General features: G+C 36.7%; 1 protein-coding gene across 2 annotated transcripts in view; it reads left to right on the forward strand.

Annotated features, from left to right (window-relative positions):
- Window positions 1-24412, forward strand: part of ARIH1 (ariadne RBR E3 ubiquitin protein ligase 1) — a 103696-nt gene extending 79284 nt beyond the window's left edge. For both annotated transcript variants that reach the window (XM_005905600.3, XM_070377398.1), the window contains 9 exons: window positions 3121-3187; window positions 4480-4586; window positions 7300-7342; window positions 7867-7938; window positions 10668-10798; window positions 14217-14274; window positions 19613-19873; window positions 20926-21038; window positions 22002-24412. In XM_005905600.3, the coding sequence (XP_005905662.2) occupies window positions 3121-3187; window positions 4480-4586; window positions 7300-7342; window positions 7867-7938; window positions 10668-10798; window positions 14217-14274; window positions 19613-19873; window positions 20926-21038; window positions 22002-22086 (937 nt within the window). In that variant the 3' untranslated portion in view covers window positions 22087-24412. The remainder of the gene's footprint in view (window positions 1-3120; window positions 3188-4479; window positions 4587-7299; window positions 7343-7866; window positions 7939-10667; window positions 10799-14216; window positions 14275-19612; window positions 19874-20925; window positions 21039-22001) is intronic.
- The last annotated feature ends 1240 nt before the right edge of the window (window positions 24413-25652 follow it).

Genomic DNA, 25652 nt, shown 5'->3' on the forward strand with positions numbered 1-25652 from the left:
CATCATCTTTCAGGATTTGAAATAGCTCAACTGGAATTCCATCACCTCCACTAGCTTTGTTCGTAGTGATGCTTTCTAAGGCCCACTTGACTTCACATTCCAGGTTGTCTGGCTCTAGGTGAGTGATCACACCATCATGATTATTGGTCGTGAAGATCTTTTTTGTACAGTTCTTCTGTGTTCTTGCCACCTCTTCTTAATATCTTCTGCTTCTGTTAGGTCCATACCATTTCTGTCCTTTATCAAGCCCATCTTTGCATGAAATATTCCCTTGGTATCTCTGATTTTCTTGAAGAGATCTCTAGTCTTTCCCATTCTGTTGTTTTCCTCTACTTCTTTGCATTGATTGCTGAGGAAGGCTTTCTTATCTCTCCTTGCTATTCTTTGAAACTCTGCATTCAGATGCTCATATCTTTCCCTTTCTCCTTTGCTTTTTGCTTCTCTTCTTTTAACAGCTATTTGTAAGACCTCCCCAGACAGCCATTTTGCTTTTTTGCATTTCTTTTCCATGGGGATGGTCTTGATCCCTGTCTCCTGTACAATGTCATGAACCTCCGCCCAAAGTTCATCAGGCACTCTATCGGATCTAGTCCCTTAAATCTATTTCTCACTTCCACTGTATAATCATAAGGGATTTGATTTGGGTCATACCTGAATGGTCTAGTGGTTTTCTCCACTTTCTTCAATTTAAGTCTGAATTTGGCAATAAGGAGCTCATGATCTGAGCCACAGTGAGCTCCCAGTCTTGTTTTTGCTGACTGTATAGAGCTTCTCCATCTTTGGCTGCAAAGAATATAATCAACCTGATTTCGGTGTTGACCGTCTGGTGATGTCCAGGTGTAGAGTCTTCTCGTGTGTTGTTGGAAGAGGGTGTTTATTATGACCAGTGTGTTCTCTTGGCAAAACTCTATTAGCCTTTGCCTTGCTTCATTCCGTATTCCAATTTGCCTGTTACTCCAGGTGTTTCTTGACTTCCTGCTTTTGCATTCCAGTCCCCTATAATGAAAAGGACATCTTTTTTGTGTGTTAGTTCTAAAAGGTCTTGTCGGTCTTCATAGAACCGTTCAATTTCAGCTTCAGCGTTACTGGTTGGGGCATAGGCTTGGATTACTGTGATATTGAATGGTTTGCCTTGGATACAAAGAGAGATCAATCTTTCGTTTTTGAGACTGTATCCAAGTACTACATTTCGGACTCTTTTGCTGACCATGATGGCTACTCCATTTCTTCTAAGGGATTCCTGCCCACAGTAATAGATATAATGGTCATCTGAGTTAAATTCACCCATTCCAGTCCATTTTAGTTCACCGATTCCTAGAATGTCAACGTTCACTCTTGCCATCTCCTTTTGACCACTTCCCATTTACCTTGATTCATGGACCTGACATTCCAGGTTCCTATGCAATATTCCTCTTTACAGCATCGGACCTTGCTTCTCTCACCAGTCACATCCACAGCTGTGTATTGTTTTTGCTTTGGCTCCATCCCTTCATTCTTTCTGGAGTTATTTCTCCACTGATCTCCAGTAGCATATTGGGCACCTGCCGACCTGGGGAGTTCCCCTTTCAGTATCCTATCATTTTGCCTTTTCATACTGTTCATGGGGTTCTCAAGGCAAGAATGCTGAAGTGGCTTGCCATTCCCTTCTCCAGTGGACCACATTCTGTCAGACCTCTCCGCCATGACCCGCCCGTCTTGGGTGGCCCTTCACCGCATGGCTTAGTTTCATTGAGTTAGACAAAAAGCTGTGGTCTGTGTGATCAGATTGGCTAGTTTTCTGTGATTATTCTTTCGGTGTGTCTGCCCTCTGATCCCCTCTCGCAACACCTGCTGTCTTACTTGGGTTTCTCTTACCTTGGACGTGGGGTATCTCTTCACAGCTGCTCCAGCAAAGCGCAGCCACTGCTCCTTACCTTGGACGAGGGGTCTCTCCTCACGGCTGCCCCTCCTGACCTTGGACATGGAGTAGCTCCTCTCGGCCCTCCTGTGCCTGCGCAGCCGCCGCTCCTTGGACATGGGGTTGCTCTTCTCTGACGCCTCCCCTGACCTCCGGTGTGCTGTGCTTAGTTGTTGCTATGTCTGTCTCTTTGCAATCCCCTGGACTGTAGCCAGCCAGGCTCCTCTGTCCATGGGGATTCTCCAGACAAGAATACTGAAGTGGGTTGCCATGGCCTTCTCCATGGGATCTTCCCAACCCAGGGATCAAACTGAGGTCTCTTGCATTGCAGGCAGTTTCTTTACTGTCTCAGTCACCAGGGAGGCCCTGAGGAAGGGTGGTGCTTACTATTTTGAAAGAATACAGATGCGAGAGGAGTACACTGAGGAGTGCACAGGACTGGGTGGGGATCTTTTGTAAGGGCAGTGTGATAAGAGAAGTGAGTGGTATAAGAAACTCAAGATGATATTGGACTTTACATTTTTTTTGGTACTGTTCTTAATAGCTTCTTTGGTGGTTACTTTCTTTGCTTTAATATCGTTTTCCTATAATACCCACAGGCATGTTTAACTAGTGAAAATTAAACTTGAAGGTTCTTCACTTTCATGAGTTCCTGTGAGTTTAAGAAATTCTTGTGACTTACAGTATTCTAGGTGAATAAGGAATGCCAGATTGCAATTAGTAAGCATTTCTAATAAATTACCAGAAGATTTCAGAAGAAGAAGGCTATCAGAATTATATGTGGCAAAACCTATATCCATCTCTGAACATTCCTGTCAAGATTGTTTTATTTCACACACTGATTTTAGGGGAGGAGATCTTAGGAAAGGTGGCCAAGAATTGCTGTCTTAAGGCAAGATATGAGAGTCAGAAGACTCTGAAAGGGGCCCAAATTTGGCGATAGTTGGTAAGTCATTAGACTACAACACAAATACCAGTTGGGTAAAAATGGAATATTTAGAGTATAAGAACCAGGGGGAAACATCTACCAAAATAAAATTATAGAAACTTTGAGATTATTGTTTTGATTCCTAGAGTTATATATGTTGACAGTTTATATATATATTTTAGTACTTTCAATTTAAGGCAGTTTCATACCAGAGCATTGAAATTTTATTTTATGAATGTGGAAAATACCCTTAGCTGAAAACCTCCTAATAAACTATTTTTATTCTCACTTTCAGGCGCCTGATCACAGATTCAAAAGTTAAATTAAAGTATCAGCATTTAATAACAAATAGCTTTGTAGAGGTAAGTGATTCTCATAAGTTTTCATTCTTTAAATAAAAGAAATTCTGCTTATTAATAGAAGTACTCAGTTTGTCTTACATAAGAAACACCTTTATGATAACTTCAGTTACTATCTTTTTATGAAGCATACCAAAATACCTTTATTCTCAAAAGAATCTGACAAATCAATAAATAGATGTCTTTTCATAGGTCTTAAGCTTTGATAAAATTATTTTTATAGTCTTTATCCTTAGCAGAGAACTGTAGCTGATTCTTAGTGATGTCATGTTTCATCACGTTTGATACATTAGCCCTGCTATATCTCTACTTGTTTTACCTTCCTTGCATTACGAGTAAACTTGGTTAAAAATGAATTGTTTAGTGGTTTTTGTATGTTGTATCAAGTATGGCTTAACAGAAAAGAAATTGTCAAAGCACGGCGAGTCTGCTTTTTGTAAATAAAGGTTTATTTGAACACGCCCATGTAGTCTGTGACTGCTTTTGTGCTGCAGTGGCAGAGTTGAGTAGTTGCTAAAGAATGGCCCATGAAGCCAAATATATCTACTATCGGGCTCCATTTGAAAGAAGTTTGCCAGCCCCTTTGTAAGAGCATGAGTGTAACTTGGTATTTCACTTCTAGAAAGTAATACTAATTTTTATTAGCAGTTAAACTGAAGGTCTTCTAGAAATAGCAGTTGTAAAGAATTACACATTTTTAAAAATGGTCAATAAACTTGAATTCTCATGGAGTGTTCCTTGAGCAATGTTTTGTCCCATAATAAAAATATATCAAAAGTTATATTTCTTTTGAAGAACTAAAATGCAATCATTGCTGTGGCTTAGGAACTGGTTTTTGTTTTTAGAAGAACTTTTTATGGCCAAAGAGAGGAATTCCATGTGTATTCTTTAGCTTGTTTCATATAGCATATGAACTCCTTCCCTGAGTAGAAGCATTACCTTATTTTTTTGCATCTTATAAAATTGCCCTGAAATAGAACCATACACAAATTGATGTGTGTTAATGATCACATAATGGTGATTATTTATTTTAAAGTTTCCCAGTGGGATTTTGAAGATAGAACAAGAGATAGTTTATAATTCCAGGTATTCAAGTGATCTATAATCTTAGAAAAACAGTACATCCAGAAGCATTGCTGTAAAAGACTATTGATAGCAGGGTTTTAAATGCTTGTGACACCATCCGCACTTTATGATAGTGAGGAAGTAGTATACATAATTGCATGGTGTGCTGGGAAATCTTGCATCATGATTTAATTTGCTGTCATTTTTTAATTTTCTAACTTGTATTTCAGTGCAATCGACTGTTAAAGTGGTGTCCTGCCCCAGACTGCCACCACGTTGTTAAAGTTCAGTATCCTGATGCTAAACCTGTTCGCTGCAAATGTGGGCGCCAGTTTTGGTAAGCAGGTGATTTCCTGAATTGGAGTAGTACACATAGCTTTTCTATTTATTTTTGGTAGTGAAATAGAAAATTTTCTTTACCTCAGGTAGGTTGGTAACTGATTTTAAATAGCATATATTTCTTTAAAATAAAACTTAGCTTAAAAAGTCTCATATCTTAAGATAATTTTCCTCTTTCTATGTTGCTGTAAGTTTTGGATTTATTTTCTTATGGGAAAAAAAAGTGCAGTTATAATCACTTTTCCTTGTATCCTCCATTGGCACATGTATAGGAGCAAACCTAAAGATCTGGGACAAGAACTTAGTTCTCGTTTCTGATTAACAGCTTATTTTGTCACATTGTTTTTTGTTTCCTTATGGCTCATGATTTGTATTCAGATTATCTCTTAGGAAATACAGAGTTAGGAGTTTTTAATTTCCTTTGTTCTGATGAGTTTAATCTTGGTCCTAAAAATATGTAGATAAATTTGGAAAGCTAAAACTTGGTTGATTAGATGTTGATTAAATCTTTTAGTTGTTGATTAAATCTTTTTTAACTAAGAGTTTTCTCTGGGGCTTCTGGCCCCAGCTTTCTTGGTAACCTGGATTCTTGAAGTACCATAGCCTTTGAATTCTAGGTTCAACTTAGCAGGGAATTTCCATTACCACACATTAGAGACCATTCCTTTATGGATCTTTTAGAAATGAGAAGCTGTTAAAGCCAAGGGGCTCTATAGGTAGCAAATACACATTTTATTGGTTTTCCATATCATTCTTTTTTTGTTGTTTGTTTCTGTTTTGGTCATGGGTATGCATTTTGTGGGATCGTAGTTCCCTGACCAGGGTTTGAACCCAGGCCCTTGGCAGTGAGAGGATGGAGTCCTAACCACTAGCCCTCTAGGGAAATTGCTCTGTATCATTCTTTTTTCCTCCAAACAGCAATAGATTTAGTCTTAGCATCATTAATACTAAATATTTCCCAAAAGAATAGGTAAAACTCACAGAGATTAAGTTTGTGTAAAGTACATGCTGTTTTGGTAAAGGTTATACATTATCATTTCAGAATTTACTCTGTAGACATAGTGTGGAGTCTAATTCCTTCCCTGCTTTCAAATATATTTTGTGTATGAAGTATTTCAAATACAGATTTAGTATAGAGAATAACAGCAATACTTAAACACTTATAAAGTTACAACCGACCTTAATGAAAATCAGTTTGTTTTTGTCAAGAAATAAAACATGAAAGATATATTTGAAGCTTCTTGATGTTCCTTTCTCTATTCCATTCCCCGTCTTCTAGAACTAACCATTATCGTGGCTTCATTTAAACTGAGAGCACTTTATTCTTCTAATTTGCAAAGGATTTTGGGCATTCCCAAAGTACTTGATTAATTAATCAGCCATTCCATGCTTATGTTTTTCACAAGCATTTGTTTTTATTCTTAGTAGTAGTGTTAGTCACTCAGTTGTGTCTGATTCTTTGCGACCCCATGTACTTTAGCCTGCCATGCTCCTCTGTCTATGGGATTTTAAGGCAAGAATGCTGGAGGGGGTTGCCATTTCCTTCTCCAGGGGATCTTGCTGATTCAGGGATAGAACCAGGGTCTCCAGCATTGCAGGCAGACTCTTTACCATCTGAGCCACGAGGGAGTGTTTATTCTTAATTTATACTTTTTAAACCATGCTCCTAGAAAGCAGAAAGGAATTAGCAGTTAATGTAGCAGAATATGTAGTCATCATCTTTTGTTTTATACCTTGTTTGGTACACTTTACTAGGCTGAGGTTCATTTGTTTGGATCTTGCAAAAATATGTGACCTGTTTGTTTCTCACATATTGCTTACTGTGCATTAGTACTAAAGTATAGAATTACCATACGAAGTCAGACTAACTCTTCATTTGGAATGTTAAATATTTAATATATACCTATGAAGCATTCTTTATGGGGAACCCCACCAGGGCTTCCCTGGTGGCTTAGAGGTTAAAGCATCTGCCTCCAATGCGGGAGACCCGGGTTCGATCCCTGGGTCGGGAATATCCCTGGAGAAGGAAATGGTAACCCACTCCAGTATTCTTGCCTGGAGAATCCCTGGACGGAGAAGCCTGGTAGGCTACAGTCCACAGGGTCGCAGAGTCGGACGCGACTGAGCGACTTCACTTTCACTTTCTATGAAGCATTGTAAGTTCAGATTATTGAACATGATTTCATTTTAGTTCAGTTAGACAGTGGTTGCAGCAAGGAATTACACATATTAAAAACTATCAGAAAATACAACTCTAAACTGATTGTACTGTCTTAACAGTTTGGTCTGGAGAAGGGCATGGTAACCCACTCCAGTATTCTAGCCTGAAGAATCCCCATGGACAGAGGAGCCTGGTGGGCTACAGTCCACGGGGTCGCAAAGAGTCGGACACGACTAAGTGACTAAGCACACAGCATACAACAGTTTGGTAGCTATTTAGACAGTCATTTATTCTGTAATTGTCATGATAAAATGTCTTCATCCTTCAGGTCATTTCTTCATTTCACACACGCACACTCAGTGTGTGCTGGCCCTAGTACTACAGGCTAAGTAAATTACTTCAGAGTAAAATAGACATGGTTCCTTTCCTTGTATTTGCCAGTCACTAGAAACTGGTGAAAGTACTGAGGTTCTGTAAAGCGTGAAGTTGTTTGTTTGTTTACTCACAGTAGGTAGGACTTAATTCTTTTAACTCTTGTGTCACTTAACAGCTTTAACTGTGGAGAAAATTGGCATGACCCTGTTAAATGTAAGGTGAGTTTGCCTGGCATTTTCATTTTTAAATAAGGTAGTAGAGTACTTCTAAGACTTGATGACTTTAAGTCACAGCCCACATTTTGTTATTTATTCATTAGTAGTTGGAACATGGTATTTTGTCCTTTTTATTTCAGGTGATTTTTGCAAATATTCAGGGAACATTGCTTAGGAATTAAGTTATCTCCTGATTATGAGGATAATGAGGGTTAAGGTCCTTCCCTTGGAAAGCTGTATAATTAGCTAAGGGGAAGGACACACCTTGCAGCTGGGCTGCTTGTTGAATTCTAGGTTCCTCACTTCCCTGCAGCTAGAGAAAGTCCTCCTTTGGTTGATTTTTTCTTTTTTTTTTAATGTACCTGGACTGTAAATGAGAATCACAGGATTTCTTGGTTTAAAAAGAAGTAAATCCAGTGACAATCCTATCCTTTGGCTTTTACATTTAAGCTTGACTATATTATGTTGATGTAATTTGCTATCCTTAAGTCTTCTGTTGTGCTCTAACAGTTCTTGTTTTCAAACAGTGGTTGAAGAAGTGGATTAAAAAGTGTGATGATGACAGTGAAACCTCTAATTGGATTGCAGCCAACACAAAGGTTGGTATCTTCCTTCAGTAAACCCTTGGTATTGAAACTGATAAGAACAGGTGTATCAACTTCAGAAGCAGTAAGTTTACATACTGAAGGGCCTTGTTTTCCCTTTCATTTGATTAGTTTGCTTTTTGTTTTCAGAATGATTGCCTATTAATAATTTTCCTTTGTTTTACTGTTTGAGTTTGTTTTATTGAGTACTCTACTGTAGTATGTGTAGTACTCTGCTTTAGTTTTCTTCCATCAGAAAAGTAGTGGTTGCTTAATCAGTTTTCTACCCTGGGGTTTGATAATATCTTTTCATGTAAATTCTTGGCTGCCTTCTAGTATACCAATAATAGAGTTTACTGCATCTAGCCTTTTTTTCTTTTAACTAGGCTATATTTCTGCCCCTTAAAATCTCCAGGGTTTAACTTTTAAGGAGTTATTCTTTAGGGCAGTATTGAGTCAGAGTAAATGAGTAATTTAATTATGTAATTGAACTGGGCTTAACAAATTTAACGTTTTTAACATGTTGAACTTCCAAAATATAATTTACTAAAAGACTTGATTCCTGAGAAATGGAAGCTTAAGGATAACACGAATATCCTTGGTTTTGGGGGGTTTATTTATTGAATTCATTGGTCATGATACTAGTTTCAAAGTTCAGTATCTTTATGACATAAACCACATCTTAAACCCTAGAGGAATGTCTTACAAATGCAAATAAACTTGAATACCCTTCTTTTCTATCCCTAAGTGGTAAGCATTTGAATCCAAACTGTGTACCCAGCCAATTTTTTGTAGGAAATTGTATAAACATCCAATCTTATGTCCTGTCTGAATAGGAAGTGGCTTTGAGTGGTGACTAATAGTGTTATTCATGGGCTGTTTATTTTTATTGTTGTCTTTCACATATGATGATGATGCTTTGAAGAATATTGAGTTGTTTGACCAGAGTTAGTTATAACTTTGCGGTCTTCCATCACTCAATTATGGGATAATGATAAGAATAAGGATTGCTTAAATGACAGCCAGCACGTGATTCTGTAACACTGATACCTGGCTCTACCCTAAAAGATTAAAACATGTTTACATTTCTGTCTCCCAGAAAGCATTGGCAATAAAACAGTCCTGTTGCATAAAAGAAATACCCACATCTTTGGGGAATGTAGTTTTGAAATTAGCATTTCTATGTCTCTGAAACCAGCATGATAAACATACCTTATGGCACTTAAGAAAATCTTACTATAATATCAGAAAGTGGTTGCTTTTTTATTAAAAAAATTTTTTTTCTGTTATTTAAGCATTCTTCTTCAAAAATTGAAGATTTCTCCACCAGAAATGTTCATTAAAGTCCTAGATCCTTAAATATGCTGTCAGATTAGTATTTAGAATAGAACAGTTGTATTTTCCCTAAGTAGTTTGATTATAAACTACCCTCTCCTGCATCTGGAAAAATCCCTACATACTCTAAATCTCCAAGATATTTAAAATAGGGAGTATAGGTTTGAATATGCTTGACTTTGTTTAGAGGGTAGATTATTAAGTAAGAATGACAATTTGTAATAATAGATTTATCAGTTGGAAGTTTTGAGATGAAACTGAGGGTTTTTCCCTCTGGAGACATTTCAGAAGCTTATTTTTGTTACTAGCACTTTAGATTTGCAGGTTGTTGTTATATTAAGAAATCAATACTGTTTAGTTAATTATAGCCAAGAAATATAGAATGAAACATATTTTAGGCCTGAAATTTGCTTCTTTGGGAAGATGATAGTATTTTTTATGTGAGTAACTTCAAAAATCTGATGGTATTGACCTCTTTTGAAATACTATAGTTTGTGGACAGTAAAATCTGTTCACTTTAGCTGAATTGTACAAATATTATGTTGGGTGATACTTTCCTCCCTTTATGGGAGTAATAGACATCAACACAAAAACATACAGCAAAAATCCAAGCTTTACATCTTATTCATAGTTTTATTAAAAATAATGAGTAAGTTTCATTCTCTAAATTTTTCAAGAGGAAGAACATTAGATGTGCCCACAAGGGTAGTAACTTTGGCTCATTAGCAACCAAGAAAATGATACAGACTTGAGCAAGGGGATGTAATCTCTGCAGCACTGTTGTCAAGGAACCACAATGAAAAGATTTTAACAAGGGTATTTGGCAGAAGAAAGTTGGGAAATTCAGTAGCCACAAAAAGAATGATCAGTTTTACTTGCCTGACTCTTAAGGCCAAATTGCTTGGGTTTGAATCCTAACTATCGTTTGCTACTTGTATAGCCTTGGATTCGTTTCTTTAAAATTTTCTCTTAGTTTATTCATCTGATGAATGGAAATCGGAGTAAGACCACTATAAGGATTATGAGTTAATGCATATAGAACACTGAGAACAATGTATGGGATACAGGAAGTATTCAGTAATTATTTCCAGATAGCACTGGAACAGTATGTTTACAGGAACAAAATGTTTAGCCTCTCATAAAACTATTATTACTGTGTGTATGGTTAAAAGTACTTAAAATGTTTTTGTCCCCCAACCCCACTAAAACAAATCCTTAAATTGTCATGCATCTTAAAAACCCGTAATAATAACTCATTTTCAATAGTACTTAAGTGTTTGACACTGTTCTAAGTGCTTTACATGTATCAATCACAATAAATCACAGAATCAATTTAAAAATAAACCAAATCTAGAGCTGGCTTCTCCTCAGTGTAGCATTGACACCAACTTTATAGTTTCTCTTCATAGGAATGTCCTAAATGCCATGTCACAATTGAGAAGGATGGCGGTTGTAATCACATGGTCTGTCGTAACCAGAACTGTAAAGCAGAGTTTTGCTGGGTGTGTCTTGGCCCTTGGGAACCACATGGATCTGCCTGGTAGGTTGGGGAAACGAAGGGAAGAACATGTTCACATAACTGTGTGATGTATCTGCCGCATATTATGAATAAGGTTTCTGCCTCATGAAAATCACCCTCTAACTTGGGACTAGATAAATGAATACAGGGTGTGATCAGTATTAGAAGTGTATGCAAGATATCCAAAGAGAGAGTTTAATAAGATTTATTTCACAGATCAGGTAACAACTGAGTTGAACTTTAAGAAAGACTAAGAGTTCCATTTGTTCAAAAAGTGGTAGGAAAAACATTCAGGGCAAAAGGAGTAGCATGAACAAAGGTAGAAGAATGTGATAGTACATGACTTACTCAGCGTTGTCTAATACGTCTCTCTAGACAATAAAGACACTTGGCAGAACCCAATCCACAGTTGTGTTTTAGTTATCCTGCATGCCATTAGACAAAAAAACCTGTCCAAACTTTAAGAACTGAAAAATTACCCAGTGCAATCCAGAGTTTTAGCATTCATTGAAACATAAGAACAGGCCTGCATTTCTTTTTGGCAAAAATCACCTGGAATTGGTTGGTTGCTTTTTAGATGGAGCCTTTACTGCAGTTTAATGTTTTCCCTAAGACCAAAGCTTATTGGCATTTGCATGTCTTACGATGGCACATTTGGTAGTGATACATACCTTTGTTCCCTGCATGTTTCTTATCATGCATGCAGGGAAAATGCAAGTTAGATTAAAGATATCTTGTTGCATTTTTCTCAAAACAAGAAAAATGGGAGCTAGTGCATCTCCTGGTAAATGTGGAAATATTTCTGGGTGTTACAATAATGCAGATTGCCGTTTTGACTAGTTTATGTTATTTGCATTTGTCTCCTGTTGGTGTTTGAGTTTGTGGCCCCTCATAAATTGTGGGGAATAGGAAAAGGGAAAGTAGACTGGGACCTGAAGTAGTTTGGACAATTATCAGAAGTATTTTTACTGAGAGTAACAACGTTATGTCTGTAGTTTAGATGACATGCTCTGTATTAGGTGTTTTCCATACTTTATCTGGACATTGTGGCTGCTTTGTAGAGAGTGGGTGGGAGGGGAAAAATTGCAAGCTCAAGACAAGATGAGGAGAATCTGAACTTAAGACAATGGCAAACATTCCCTTTTAGTTTCTTTGGAATTTTCATTTATTTCATTAATTAGAGGAATAGACCGATTGTCTTGAATTGATTCTAAACTAGTTTAGGTAAAAACTAATTGGTTAGGTGAAAAAAAAAAAGTGATTTTACTACTGTCAGAGCCAAGGAAAGATATTTGGGGTTTAGGAATGCAAACTGAAGATTAGAGTGTTCCCAGAAACTAAATTCATATGAGTGTATATATACAAGTTCAGTGAAGAAGAGAGGGAATGGGGGACAAGTATTAAAGAGACTTTTGTGTGTATGTAAGGAAGTCTCTGATCACAACTCAAATTTTAAATGAACTGGATTGAAAAATGAAAGGGATACAAAACAAATGATGACTACGGAAGAATGAAGAATGGCTGGGTCCGGGGGTTATCAGAAATGTTGCCTGTATCTTGCCTTTTCCCGTGGCTAATATTGCAGATGAATCCTTGCTGTGCTTTCTTGTTTAAATCTGAAAATATCTTAGAATCTTCAAAATAACATTCCAGATAGCACTGTCAGTAATCTCAGTTGGAAATATAGATGAGCCCTCCTTGCTTTCTTGGCCTTAAAATTCTTAATGTTGACAGAGTAAAGCCCAGAGTGAGTTGAGGCTTAAAAATATCTAACAAATATCAAAAGGAAAGTTTTTGAGGATATATCAGTTAGGAAGAAAATGTGTTAATCGTTGACCAGTAGATAGCGAGAAGAGGCATCTTTAGGCTTATTTGTGAGTAGAATAATTATTGGTAAGAGAGGATTATTAATCCATCTGGGGGACTGGTAATGTCTCTTGACTCAGGTGAATTGTGGTCTGGGTTACTTTAAAAACTTTGAGATGAAATCAGTGATCACTGTTGGTTGTTTCTGAGTACTGTGGAAAATAGAAAGGAACCTAAGATTGGGAGCAGACAGTGTAATTCAAATTTTCAGAATTTCTCATTCCACAAATTGCATATGAACCATAGTTTGTTAGTTTGTTTAGTTTTTCTCTTATGTGAAATTCCAGAATCAAATGGTATTGTTAGGATGATGAATTATGGAATGTTTGGTAGATTTCAGCAAGGTATTTCATTGTGGACAGAGGTTTGTAGCCTAGGCTGTGAACTACAGATGGAGATGTTTGGGAGTACAGGTAATAGATTTGTGTCTTCCTAGTGGAATGCTTTAAGGTTTGCTGAAAGGCTTTGTCCACATCTTTTTTATTCACATAAACTATATACTGCTTTTCTGTTCAATTGTATTGATGATTTTCTTGAATTAATATAAAAAATTTTGTATACAATATTCTGGGGTTATATCAAAGAGAGATATTGAATATATAAACCATTTTAATCTTAAAGAATTTGACAGGCTGGAATAATAAATTCAGTTTAATGAGATTTATATTAAATTCAAAATTCTTCTAAAAAGGTCATCATTAGAAAGATTCTGAAGATATGTATTCACTAGTTAAGAGCATGGGTCTCAGTTGGCAGAAGGGCATCAGATTAATTTCCACCTCTGAAACTCTTCTTTTGTGATCTTAATATGTTGCTTATCTTCTCAAAATCGGATTCTTCATATGCTCAGTGAGGATAATGATACATATTTCATAAGGTAATTGAGGGGATTAAATGTGATAGTACAGTTAAAATCCTTAGTAAGTGGATGGAATATAGTGTATGTCAGTTGTTCTCAAAATGTAGGCTCCCATAAAATAAAACAGGTAATCAGGAAGGAGAAGTGCCTGTCTTACACATCTCCACTCTGAGCTGACTTCTCTGGGCAGATTTCCCCTTGCTCCTCATTTTGTATATTGAGTTTTCAGGGATTCTCATAAACTGTTCAGAGCATATAAAGCATATAGCACAGCACTTGTCACATAACAGTCTGTCAACAGTTGGTTCTTTTTGGTGTATACAAGTGAGGATAACAAGGTGAGTAATCTGGAAAAATTGAAAATATTTGGCTAAATAACAGACTGTGTAGGAGATGAGATAGTCTCTTTCTTCAAAATATGAATTAGAAGTTCAAACTACAGTTGGTAAATGAAAAAATGTTTTCCAATGATTATCAGTAAACTTAATGAGTGGACTGCCTCAGGGGGTGGGAAACTGCTTTTTACTAATAGAGAACAGACATACTCTTGGAAAGGATTCAAACACCTAGGGGCTTTTTTTTTTCTTCACCTCATTTTATCTTTGTAAAGGAGAATATTGGCTCTATATAATTGCTAAATCCAGGCTAAAATTCTGTGATTTGTTCCCTTTTCATTGATTTATGGCTTTATGGAATCCTCTTTACTTACTTCAGGTACAACTGTAACCGCTATAATGAGGATGATGCAAAGGCAGCAAGAGACGCACAGGAGGTAAGTACATTTATTTTCAGGTAACGGTTGAACAGGAGTGTGCATTATCTGTTGATTAGGGAATAATTTAGCAAAAGAGTTCAATTCTGAAAGATTTGTTAAAGGATATTCCAATAAATACTGTATATCTGTATACATGTAGAAAGGGAATCTTATGCAAAATACATATTAGGAGTATTCCTATTTATAGATTTGTTTGCATTAAAAAAAAAAAAAAACCAGTCTAGTAATATAGCATACCTCTAGGTATCAGTAGTCTTCCATAGCAAGGTGTTCCCTGCCCAGCAAAGAGTCTAAAGGACAATATTTGTTAAATGGCACTGCTGCTATTTATATCCAGCCTCACTTCTTTTTAATTAATTACTTCATTGTTCAAGAAGCTCTAATGATTTTAGGTAACTTGGAATGAACTGTCTCAGGAGGTAGGGATTTCCCTATTACTGAATAAGGAAATAACCCACTTTTATAGAAGAAGAGATTCAAACCCTTGGTGTGGATTAGATTCAGTAACACTTTGAGTTCCTTTCAGGCTAGTAATTCTGCCTTAATAGTAGAATTCTAGAATTTAGTCATCCCTTACATTCATACATTCTGTATTTAAAGTCCCCATTTCTCTTCCCAGAATCTTTTAAAAAGACTTGTCTTGCCAAGATGCAAGCCAGAACACGACCTGTTTGTTATTATTTCACTTTTCAAAGGCTCCTTTAAAATTTATTTAAATTACTGTAAATACAAAAGAATATATTTACATAACCTAGGCTGTCATATTTCAGATGTTTACAATATTTGTGATCGTTTTAAAGGGGGAAAAAACCCACAGGTTATAATGTTGGTTTACATTATATTCATTATAATATTACTATATTAACTGTGTTTAAAGTAAAACCAGCTGGACTATTTTAAGCAGCTATACAACCAAACGAAAAAACCCACAACCAGTGAAACTCAAAAAAACTAATTATACAAATAAGTTATTTGTTGAAATTGAATTACTGTTGATAGACTAAGACCCAGAATTTTTGAATTTAGTATTATTATACTACTATAAGTACCACGTGATAATTTGTTCTCCCATCAGTTTTCTATATATCAACTATTGCCTTTTCATCCCTACAGTGCATCAAAATTTGATTTGATCAGAATTTATTATTAATGTATTTCCTGTCACTTATTCTCAACTCTGGTGCAGTTAAAGTAGTATGGCTTGATGCCATTTTTAGCCATTTTACAAATGTAAGACCTGAAAGCGTTGTCATAAGTTTATTCAGGTGGTCGAGTGTTTGTGTTTTCTTCAGGTTATTATCAGATTTTTAATATTTAAAAATTTCCATGGTCTGTTTAAACGAGATCATTTGGAACCCCTACTCCAGTTCCCTCTAGTATCCTCAGACTATAATTTGAGAACCATCACCCATGTAACCTTTGTATAAAAAACTCTGCAATGAGAGTGATGCCTTTCCCACCCTCCATTTTGAATTGAGTCCTCTCTTTCATTTTTATTCAGCTAAGTTTGTCATTGCATCTCCTTCTGTTTCAGGTTTGTTTTTAAATCTTAGCTCCCCCCGCCTCCCTTTCTGGCTTTCTGCTTTTGTCCTAAAGTTTTCTTCTAATTATGATAATATTTTTTTCAATCCATAAAGAAATGCTGTTTTTCTCTTATGTAGCATTATATTTTTCCTAATTACCATGGTGGGCTTTTAGTTTTTGTGTGCTAAGTTGCTTCAGTAGTGTCCAACTCTTTGCTAAACCATGGACTGTAGCCTGCCATGGGGTTCCCCAAGCAAGAATACTGGAGTGGATTGCCAGTTCCTTCTCCAGGGGATCTTCCCGACCCATAGATCGAATTTGGGTCTCTTATGTCTTCTGCATTGGCAGGCAGGTTCTTTAGTAGTCTGGCTAAATCTAGCCAGAATTTGCTGACAATGGAAAGTGTATGGGTTATCCTTGACCTTAACTGGTAAGTGTTTGGGTGCTGGTAGCATTCCTTTCTGAGATCTGCAGGGAGGGTGGATTATTGGACATAGCTTCTTAGCCCTTTTAATGTATAGATTGTAGACATTAGATTGCATTATTTTTCTAGGTCATATATTGGACTAAACTAGAATCTTCTGATCCTGTGAGTGTACAGGGAAAGGGGTTTGTATGAGTTGACTGTATTTGTTTATTTAGTAGAAGCCATACCTCCCAGAATGGAGCACACCATGGCATACACACCTAGCTTATTCTTTCCTCACTTCCTCTACGTCCATACTCTGGCCTAGTGTTTTCTGGCAATTGTAGTTCTTTTTTTTTAAACAGTGGTTCATAGCAGCTTTATTTGTTATAGTCCCAAACTGGAAACATCTAAAACTTTCCTTAATTGGTGAATGATTAAACAAACCATGGTAATCCATACTGTGAAATATTATTCAGTGATAACAAAAAATGAACTGTTTATCCACATAGCAATTTAGATGTCACAGGCACTGTGCTGAGTGAAAAAGCCAGTGTCTACAGATAGCATTCTGTGATCTCTGTCACATGATTCTATTTATGTTATATTGTTGTTGCTAAGTTGTGTCCGACTCTTTGTGACCCCATGGACTGCAGTTCGCAAGGCTTCCCTGTCCTTCAGTATTCCATTCCCTGTGTTTGCTAAGACTCATGTCTGTTGAGTTGGTGGTACTATGCAACCATCTCACCCTCTCTTGCCCGCTTCTCAGCAGTTGTAGTTCGTTTGTTTGTTTTCCATTTTTAGGCAGTTGTAGTTCTTAAAAAAGTACTATAAGGTTGGCACACAGTACAGAAAGAACATATATGGTACTTTTTTCTTTTCTTTTTTCTTTTCTGTGACCACAGTATGCGGCTTGCGGAATGTTAGTTTTCCAACTAGGGATTGAACCCAGGTCCCTGGCTGTCAGATCAGAGTCCTGACCACCAGATTGCCAGGGAATTCCCTAAATTTTCTTATCTACTAACCCAGAGTCAGTATACTTCTGTGAGTGGTCAGGTAGTAACTGTTTTCAGCTTTGCAGACTATCCAGTCTGTTAGAATTGCTCAGTTCCGTCCTTCTCCTGTGATGCTTGCTGACTCAGCCATAGACTTAAAGGAGTGGATGCGGCAGCATTTCAGATTAACTTTGAAAACAAAAATAGGCAGCAGCTGGATTGCCTATCCGTCTTCTAAGCAGTCATGTTATTGTGTGTTTTTCCAAAGCGTTTTCAGGACATTGCATTTCTCAGTCCAGATTCTGGGATTTGATTTAAAAATGGGTATTATTTGCAGTGGTAGTGTGGGTGGTTTGGTTTTTTTCATATTGAATTTTAAAATTATCTTAATGATGCAAGCTGTTTGAGAACTCTTAGTCATATTAAGTCCTATAACATACATTTTAATTCATGATTTAGGTTTTCCATTTCATCTTGGGAATTCTTGAAAATATTAGTGCTTTGTATGGAGGTAAAATGCCAAGTAGATTATTCTTTGCATATTCTATTTTTAGAAATAATTGGCATAATTTTATTATGTATAATCATATCTAATAACAGTACTATTATTTTTATCTAATAATGAATAGATATAATTGTCATAGTATTTTTAGATATGATTGGCATAATTTTCCACTGTGTAAGCATTGATTACCTACCTGACTGCTGAAATAATATGACTTGTGTAGGTTTTTTTAGGTGTTTCCATGTTGTAAGATACTGGATCATGTGATTGGCTAGTTATGTGGTTCAGAATTAGTGTTTCTGAGCAAGAGACCAAGCATAAGGCCTTGTAGTATCTGTACTGTTTGTAAGCCATAGGCATGAGGAGAGGAAGAGGAGAATGGTGTTTAAAGAAAAGAAATCCATGTGTGTGGTAAGAAATCCTTCTATAGTAGTTACATTCAACAATCATTTTTTAGATATTAAGTACTAGAGTTATAACAAGATTGCTTTTTTTAATCTTGTTGTGTCTAGTATTTAATATGAAGAAAATGATATTTTTGGCTGCTTGTGGAATCTTGCTCAGACTCATGTCCATTGAGTTGGTGATGCCATCCAACCATCTCATCCTCTGTCGTCCCCTTCTCCTCCTGCCTTCGATCTTTCCCAGCATCAGGGTCTTTTCCAATGAGTCACTTCACATCAGGTGGCCAAAGTATTGGAGTTTCAGTGAAGCCTGGCATGCTGCAGTCCAAAGGGTTGCAAAGAGTCAGACATGACTGAGCGACTGAACTGAACTGAACTGTGAAATCTTAGTTCCCTGACCAGGGATCAAACCCATTCTCCCCTTCACCGGGAGCTCAAAGTCTTGACCACTGGACAAGTCCCAAGATTACTTTTTTAAAAGTGTATCTCCTTAACATCTACAGTGTAATAAGAGAGACCCATGTGAATTATTTTTGCAGTATGATAAACAATATAAAACAAATTTAGACCTGATATCATGTTTTTAAATACTTCATCATATTTTTTAATACTTCATGTACTTTAAAAGATTTTTCATAAAACTGTAGTAGTATTTGTATATTATGTTATTTTATAACTATGCTATATATTTATTATATATTTTTGAAGCAGTATTTTGTTAATATGTGTTCCAGTGTCCCCATTTATCTCATAAACTTTCTTTTATAATTGGTTCAAATGAGGATCCATATAGGTCCACAAGTTGGATGTGATGTTATAATCTGTAGGTCCTTTCATGTTTTGGGGCTTTTTTTTTTTTTTTTCCTTCTTCTTTTGCCATTTATTTGTTGAGGAAACTTAAATCATTTTTGTGCTGTAGCATTTTTCTTATTCTGGATTTCCCAACTGCAAATCCCTGGTTAGGTTCTTCTGTCCCTAAACTTGCTGAAACTGGTGCTAATTCTAGATACTCGCATTCAGACGATTTGGTGAGGGATGTGGAAAGAACACAGAACACTTAACTGGTGTTAAATGTACTGTGTAGTTTCTGTTGCATTATATTAGGAGTTATATGATGTCTGGTTGCCTCTCTTTTGTTTTTTACTTTATAATATTGATGCACCTTATTGCACACTGCAGAACAGAGCTATCCAGTAGAATATTCATAATGATGGAAATGTTCTTAATACCACCGTCTGATTTGGTAGACACTGACTGCAATACTAAGAAACTGAAATTTTACTTTTAATGGCCATATGTGACTGCTGGCTGCTATATTGGAAAGTACAGCTATAGGACAGTCAAAAAATATTAAGTAACAGAGGTAGCAATAGATGTCTCTCTGTTCTTGATTTTAGCCTAAATTCCTATTCCGTTTCATCAGTAAATATGATATCAGGTTTTGTGTGCCTATAATAAATTTGTTATAATTATGTGACCTTAATTTTTTTTAATGGGACAGAGATCTAGGGCAGCCCTGCAGAGGTACCTGTTCTACTGTAATCGCTATATGAACCACATGCAGAGTCTCCGCTTTGAGCACAAACTATATGCTCAGGTGAAACAGAAAATGGAAGAGATGCAACAGCACAACATGTCCTGGATTGAGGTGCAGTTCCTGAAGAAAGCAGTTGATGTCCTCTGCCAGTGTCGTGCCACACTCATGTACACTTATGTCTTCGCTTTCTACCTCAAAAAGAATAACCAGTCCATTATCTTTGAGGTAGGAATAGTTACTGAGTGGGTAAAAAAACCACCTGTGTGTCATAGGACTACTTATCTTTTATAGATAAGAGTTTTAAAGGTTACTCTTTGCCCCCGAATGTGGATCAAAAGTTTATCGTTTATTAGGAAGGTACAAAAAATTCAGATATCTTGCTGTAAACTACATTCAAATTGATGTGGTTTAGCCAGCTAGTGATTAAGTGTGCAGGCTCTGCAATTAGTCCTGAATTTGAATCTTGACTTCATCACTTTTTAGCTCTGTTGACTTGAAGCAAGTTATTTAACCTCTTCTATATCTCTGTTTTAGAATGGGGATAATACTTTTCTAGAAATGTTAAGATGTTTAAGTGAGACAATCCATGTATAATGCTTATGTAACACCAGGAACATCTTAAGTTCTTTTCAAAAGTCTGTTCAGGTAAAACTCATAACATGGTATTAGAAGTAAATATGGAGCTTGTCTTTTGTGGAGAAGTAGTGACTAAAAGGGGGCTTTCAGCAGTAAAGTTTTTTCAAGTAGAGATGCTCATTTAAAATTTATACATGCAGTATTGATGTGGATAGATGGCTAGATAGTAACAGTGACTAGCAGATGGGAATTTAGATGGGTAAATGTACAGAACTAGCTATACTAGTAACGGTTGGATAACAAAATTTTAATCTTTCATACAGTGTTTTCTGATAAGATTAGGTATCTAGCTAGATACAAAGAATAATGCATTTCTGTTTGTTTCTCAGGCTTTAACATAATAGTTTTCAGAGCTAGATTTCCAAAAACATTTTCTTAAGTACTTTCAAATTATACTTGGTATTCTTCCAGAGGTAATGGATAAATCTTTGGTTCTTTTCATAGTTAAAAAGTTCTCCTAAGAGAAAAAAAAGAGAAAACAAGTTGTTAGAGGTGGAAGTAATGAAGGACTTTAGAGGTACAATTGACCACCTGTGAAAATTGGTGTTGAGTACAGTCTATTAAGGAAGTAGCTAAGATAGTTTATCTCTTAGCTTTCTTTTGAAGGCAGAATTTACTATATATTCTCCTTCCTATTGCAGAATAACCAAGCAGATCTAGAGAATGCCACAGAGGTGCTCTCGGGTTACCTCGAACGAGATATTTCCCAAGACTCTCTGCAGGATATAAAGCAGAAAGTACAAGATAAGTACAGGTAAGTTTATTTTTAGTTGTTGAGCAAAAATGTCTGCCACTGGTGGTGTGGTATGCCGTAGTGGTGAAGTTAAATGATGGTGAAACTTGGGTTTAGCATATTCAATAACTGAACTGCTGCCATGTTTCTCACAGATCGCTTCTGTCCTTTGGGCATAGGGAGGAAATCAGCCAGTGCTGGCTGATCCTGCTTCTTCCATGTGGCTTTATCTATGTAGTTATTGCCCTGACAGGAAGAAGGAGCCCAAAAAGGGCAAGTGACTATTAGGATGAGGGGTGAGAATAACATGCTGGCCCTGGCCTAGGGATCCTGGTGGATCGTGGCTCTTGGCAAGTGAGCTACCCAGACTTTTTAAAGATTTTTTTCTAAGATTTGATTTTCCAAGGAGAGATTTACTTTGTCCTAGGGATAGATGATACTTTAAGAGATGTCACCTCTTAAGTAAAAGATGCAAAATGTTTGCTTTCTCACGTAGAGCTCTTTCTCCAAAAGTTGTTTGCTGGAAAAAGTTGTTTTCTCTTTAATAGTAGTGGAAATCTCTGGGAATTTGCAAGACTTGAAAATTTAATCCTGAGTAATATGTTCACTTCCCTTAGCCAATTAGAGCTACCGCTAGTACTTTAAGATTTTAGTTGTGAATACCCCCTGAAATTACTTCTTCCTAAAACTGTTTACTTACCTGTAGAATGATGAGATTGAATCAGATAATTTCTAAGGCTTGTTTATTGCTCTGGAATTAATTTCCCCAAACTAGAAACTCCGGAAAATACCTTTTGAAAATTAGAAATAGTCATGTCTTTACATCTAGACCTAAAAATATGCCTTTTAAAAACAGGTTCTATGTCTGGATAAACTATAGGGAGCCCTAAAAAACAAGTAAATGCCTCTTAAAAAAAAAAATTTACTGGAGGCTGACAACAGGTGTTTGTTTTTTTTTTTCTCTCTCTTTCTCTTTGATTACAGATACTGTGAGAGTCGACGAAGGGTTTTGTTACAGCATGTGCATGAAGGCTATGAAAAAGATCTGTGGGAGTACATTGAGGACTGAGAATGGCCCTGCATAAAATGAACTCTGAAAACTTTACCATCTAGAGTGCTCATGCAATTAAAACAAACAAAACAAACACAAACAAGGAGGCACTAAGCCTATTCTGACACCGCTGGTCTGTAGTACCAGAATTCTGTTTTGTTAACGGAAAGTTTAAGTAAATTATATTGTAATAAAAAAAAAGGTAGATAAACCATTGTACAACAGTATTCTAGGCCGCCAACAAAAGTGTGACAGACACACTAAAAGCCCTCCAACTTTAACTTGTAACGTAGCTTCATTCTCCAAGCTGACTCCTTTTTTTTTCATTTTCTTTTTCCTGAGTGTAGTACAGTTAAAATTTAAAACTGCTCCTTGACACTGCTTTTCATGTCCAAACCAGCCATTTTGTTGTACTTTGGTAAAGGACCTCTCCCGTTTCTCCCCGACACATACAGATATACCCACACACACAGACTGTCTCTCTCTCATACCCCAAGGTCATGAGTGAATAATGATTAGTTCCTTGTAAAGAAAATTCTTGGGGCGGGGAAGAGGGTAGGCAGAAAGAGGAATTAAAAAAAAAACAAAAAAAACTTTGTATATGACTTTTAAAACAAGAGGACAACACAGTATTTTTCAAAATTGTATATAGTGCATATGCATGGACAAAGCAAGCGTGGCACGTGTTTGCATAATGTTTAATTACAAAAAATATTTATTCTTTAAAAATCTTCAAGATTATGTCTATTTGCTGTGCATTTTCTTTCAGTTTGCTTTATCTTTCCAGGGCTGAGGGTTGGGATAAAAGGTGTGTTGGTTTAGCACCTCTGGAAGACCTAACTAGAGTTCTTTGATTTCCCTTTCCTGAAATTACTTTGCCCTCTCTGGTTTTGATGTATTTGTTGCTGGCCCTGGGTCTCATGCCCAGAATTGCCAGCTCCTGGTCGAGCACAGAGAGGTCAAGCTCTGACTAAATGCCGTGGCTGGATAAGGGCTGCAACAGGGAGCTTTGTTGCTGCCATTGAAGAATGACCCAGTCTCCAACCTCATCCCTCTCAGCAGCCTCATACATCTACGTAAGCCTTTGTGGGCCCGTGTCATACACACAGCTGAAGGCTTCCTAGGCTTCCTGTCACATCCAGAGGACACATTTCAAAAATTTGTCCCTTTAATTGCTGCTTTGAGCCTTTTAAGATTTTAGTTATGGCTCTTCTCTCATCCCTTCTTTATGTTAGGGTGTCAAATAGGACGTTTTTGCTTTAAATATAAATATAAATAAATAGCCATTCACTTAGATTCAGATTGTGAATTAAAAATGGCAGATACTGAAATTGCTTGTGTGTGTTGCTGTGGGTTCAGTTTGAAGGCAAACATCCTAGAACTTGATATTCCCATCTAGTGCATTTAAATAGAAATCTTTGCTTCTTTTCTATTTGTCAACAGATAGGAGAATTAATAAGGCGTTTTAGCTGTGATGTCCATTTTTATGAAATTTCTACTAAGAGCTATGTTAAAAGTAAAGGATGGTGGTGGTTTTATTAACTATGTATCTGTTTAGGCCATTCTGGCTGTGGTATTTTTCATCCCTAAATCTGTCAGTTTTATACAGGAGTACAGAGTGAACTAGGCAACTAGATGAGGTCTTAATACTAAATACCACTTCTGGCTGAAGGACCTCTTTGTCTTCCTCTAAATGTCTTGCGCCTAGGGAGTGTTTACCTTTTGTGAGGCAGCTCTGTCTGCTCTTGCACCGTACATCTTACTACTCCATTGGGAAGTAGTTTCACTTTCCTCTGGCCTTTTGCCTAAGTTAGGCTTTGCTAAATCAACCCTACTTTTCCTTTTAGAAAAGGTTGTTACATGAGATGTACTTGCAACTGTTCTTTTCCCATCAGAAATCAGTGAATGTTTGCTGAGTATATTATGCTGCTTCCTTAAACCACTTGTCGCTCTAGGATCAACTTTATCTATACCTTTTATCCTCCCCTCCCTTGCCACCTCAGGTGCAAATCTGAACTCAGTGTCTGCTTCTTCCTTATTCTCTTCTCCTTCCTTTTCCTTGTCAAACATTTGATTTTATTTTAAATGACTGCATCAATCTTAAAAGACATTTATCAAAACTAAGGATTTTTTTTTTTAAGAAAGCTTGAATAAGTTCCTTTCCTTGGTAACTTTGAAAAGCAGCCAGAGTTGCTATCTAGATATATGTGGCCCCCTTAAAATGTTTTGTGTATATGTGGTGTTTTAAGAAATATCTTACATGGTTAACTACAGTATCTAGATTTCAGTGTCATAAACCCTTTTTACACGCTCCCCTTACAAGAGGTATCTAGAAACAGTGTGTGCACTTCATAATAACAGCCCCCACCCATGGAAGAACAGTGCTTTTTAGAGCTGTTTTCTAGTTTCAGTGTTGGCATATTACCTGAGGGTATTGCAGTTGTGGGTGCATTCCCTAATATGTATGGATCAAGATGAATTGGCCTTTTCCATTTCAAGCTTTTAACAACTATCTCCATATCTGACAGAATTCCCATCAGTTAATCACTTTCATTGTCAGTAAGTAACTTCAGTGATCTCAGCTGGGATAGGTCTTAAGCCAAATGATATGATGGCTTCCCTGTTTCACCTAAGTCTTTCTGTCAGAGGGCTCTATTCATGGTCAGCACCAGGGTCTCCCTTGTCTTTTTGAGGTCTTCTGAAAACTGCATGCATCATTTGAACAATTCATTGAGCAGTAGATGGACTTAAATAATTTACAATAAAATTGTTGATCCAAAGCGCAGGACTACAAACCACAGTGGTAAAATTGAGTAGCATATATCATCAGACTCTAAATTCTATGTAATCCGCTGCAACCCAGATTGTATGTTTTATGTGTGTTTAAATAAATACATTAAATACACGTGTATACATACACACAAATATAGCAGATCCAAGACTGACTGACTTGATTTGAAATGGTTGAATCTGCAGTGTAAAATGTGGATCAGCCATGATTAGGAACTGAAATTTAGCATAAGAGAGAAAAGGACTTGATGTACAAAAATCCCGGTATAGAGCACTTGGGGGATGGGTGGGGCGGGTTGGTGAGACAATCAGATCGGTAAATTGATTAAATGCTCCTAACCCTGTAATTTTGTGCGTAGAGCACACTGTGCTGTGGAAATAACTGTTCTTAGATTTTCATTGTAACTGGACTGTTCAGGTTGCCCAGAGGGAAAGAACATTCCTAATTCTAATAAAATAAACTTTTATTTTGTTATTCCATTAGTTACTTATGTTTATTTTTATATTAAGAAAAAGACATTGGTGGCCTAAGAGTCACCTATATTATGTGCCTTATTCACTGTTCCTACTTAACATAAAATGTCAAGATTTGGTTCAGTTTCTTTGCAGGGAACTGTGAATGAGACTCTCCCCAACAATAAACTTGGTTAATGAAGCCTTCAGAGCATTTTCTGGAAGCTTTCCAAGTTCTGTGTCTTGAACATTGAATTTAGGTTGCTATTCGTTTTATAAGAGTGATATTAGATGCCCAGTAGATCTTTGTCAGTTTATAGACATAAATTTAAAAGTCATTC

Source organism: Bos mutus, chromosome 10 (assembly GCF_027580195.1).
Source record: "Bos mutus isolate GX-2022 chromosome 10, NWIPB_WYAK_1.1, whole genome shotgun sequence".
In the NCBI taxonomy this organism is placed as follows: domain Eukaryota; kingdom Metazoa; phylum Chordata; class Mammalia; order Artiodactyla; family Bovidae; genus Bos; species Bos mutus.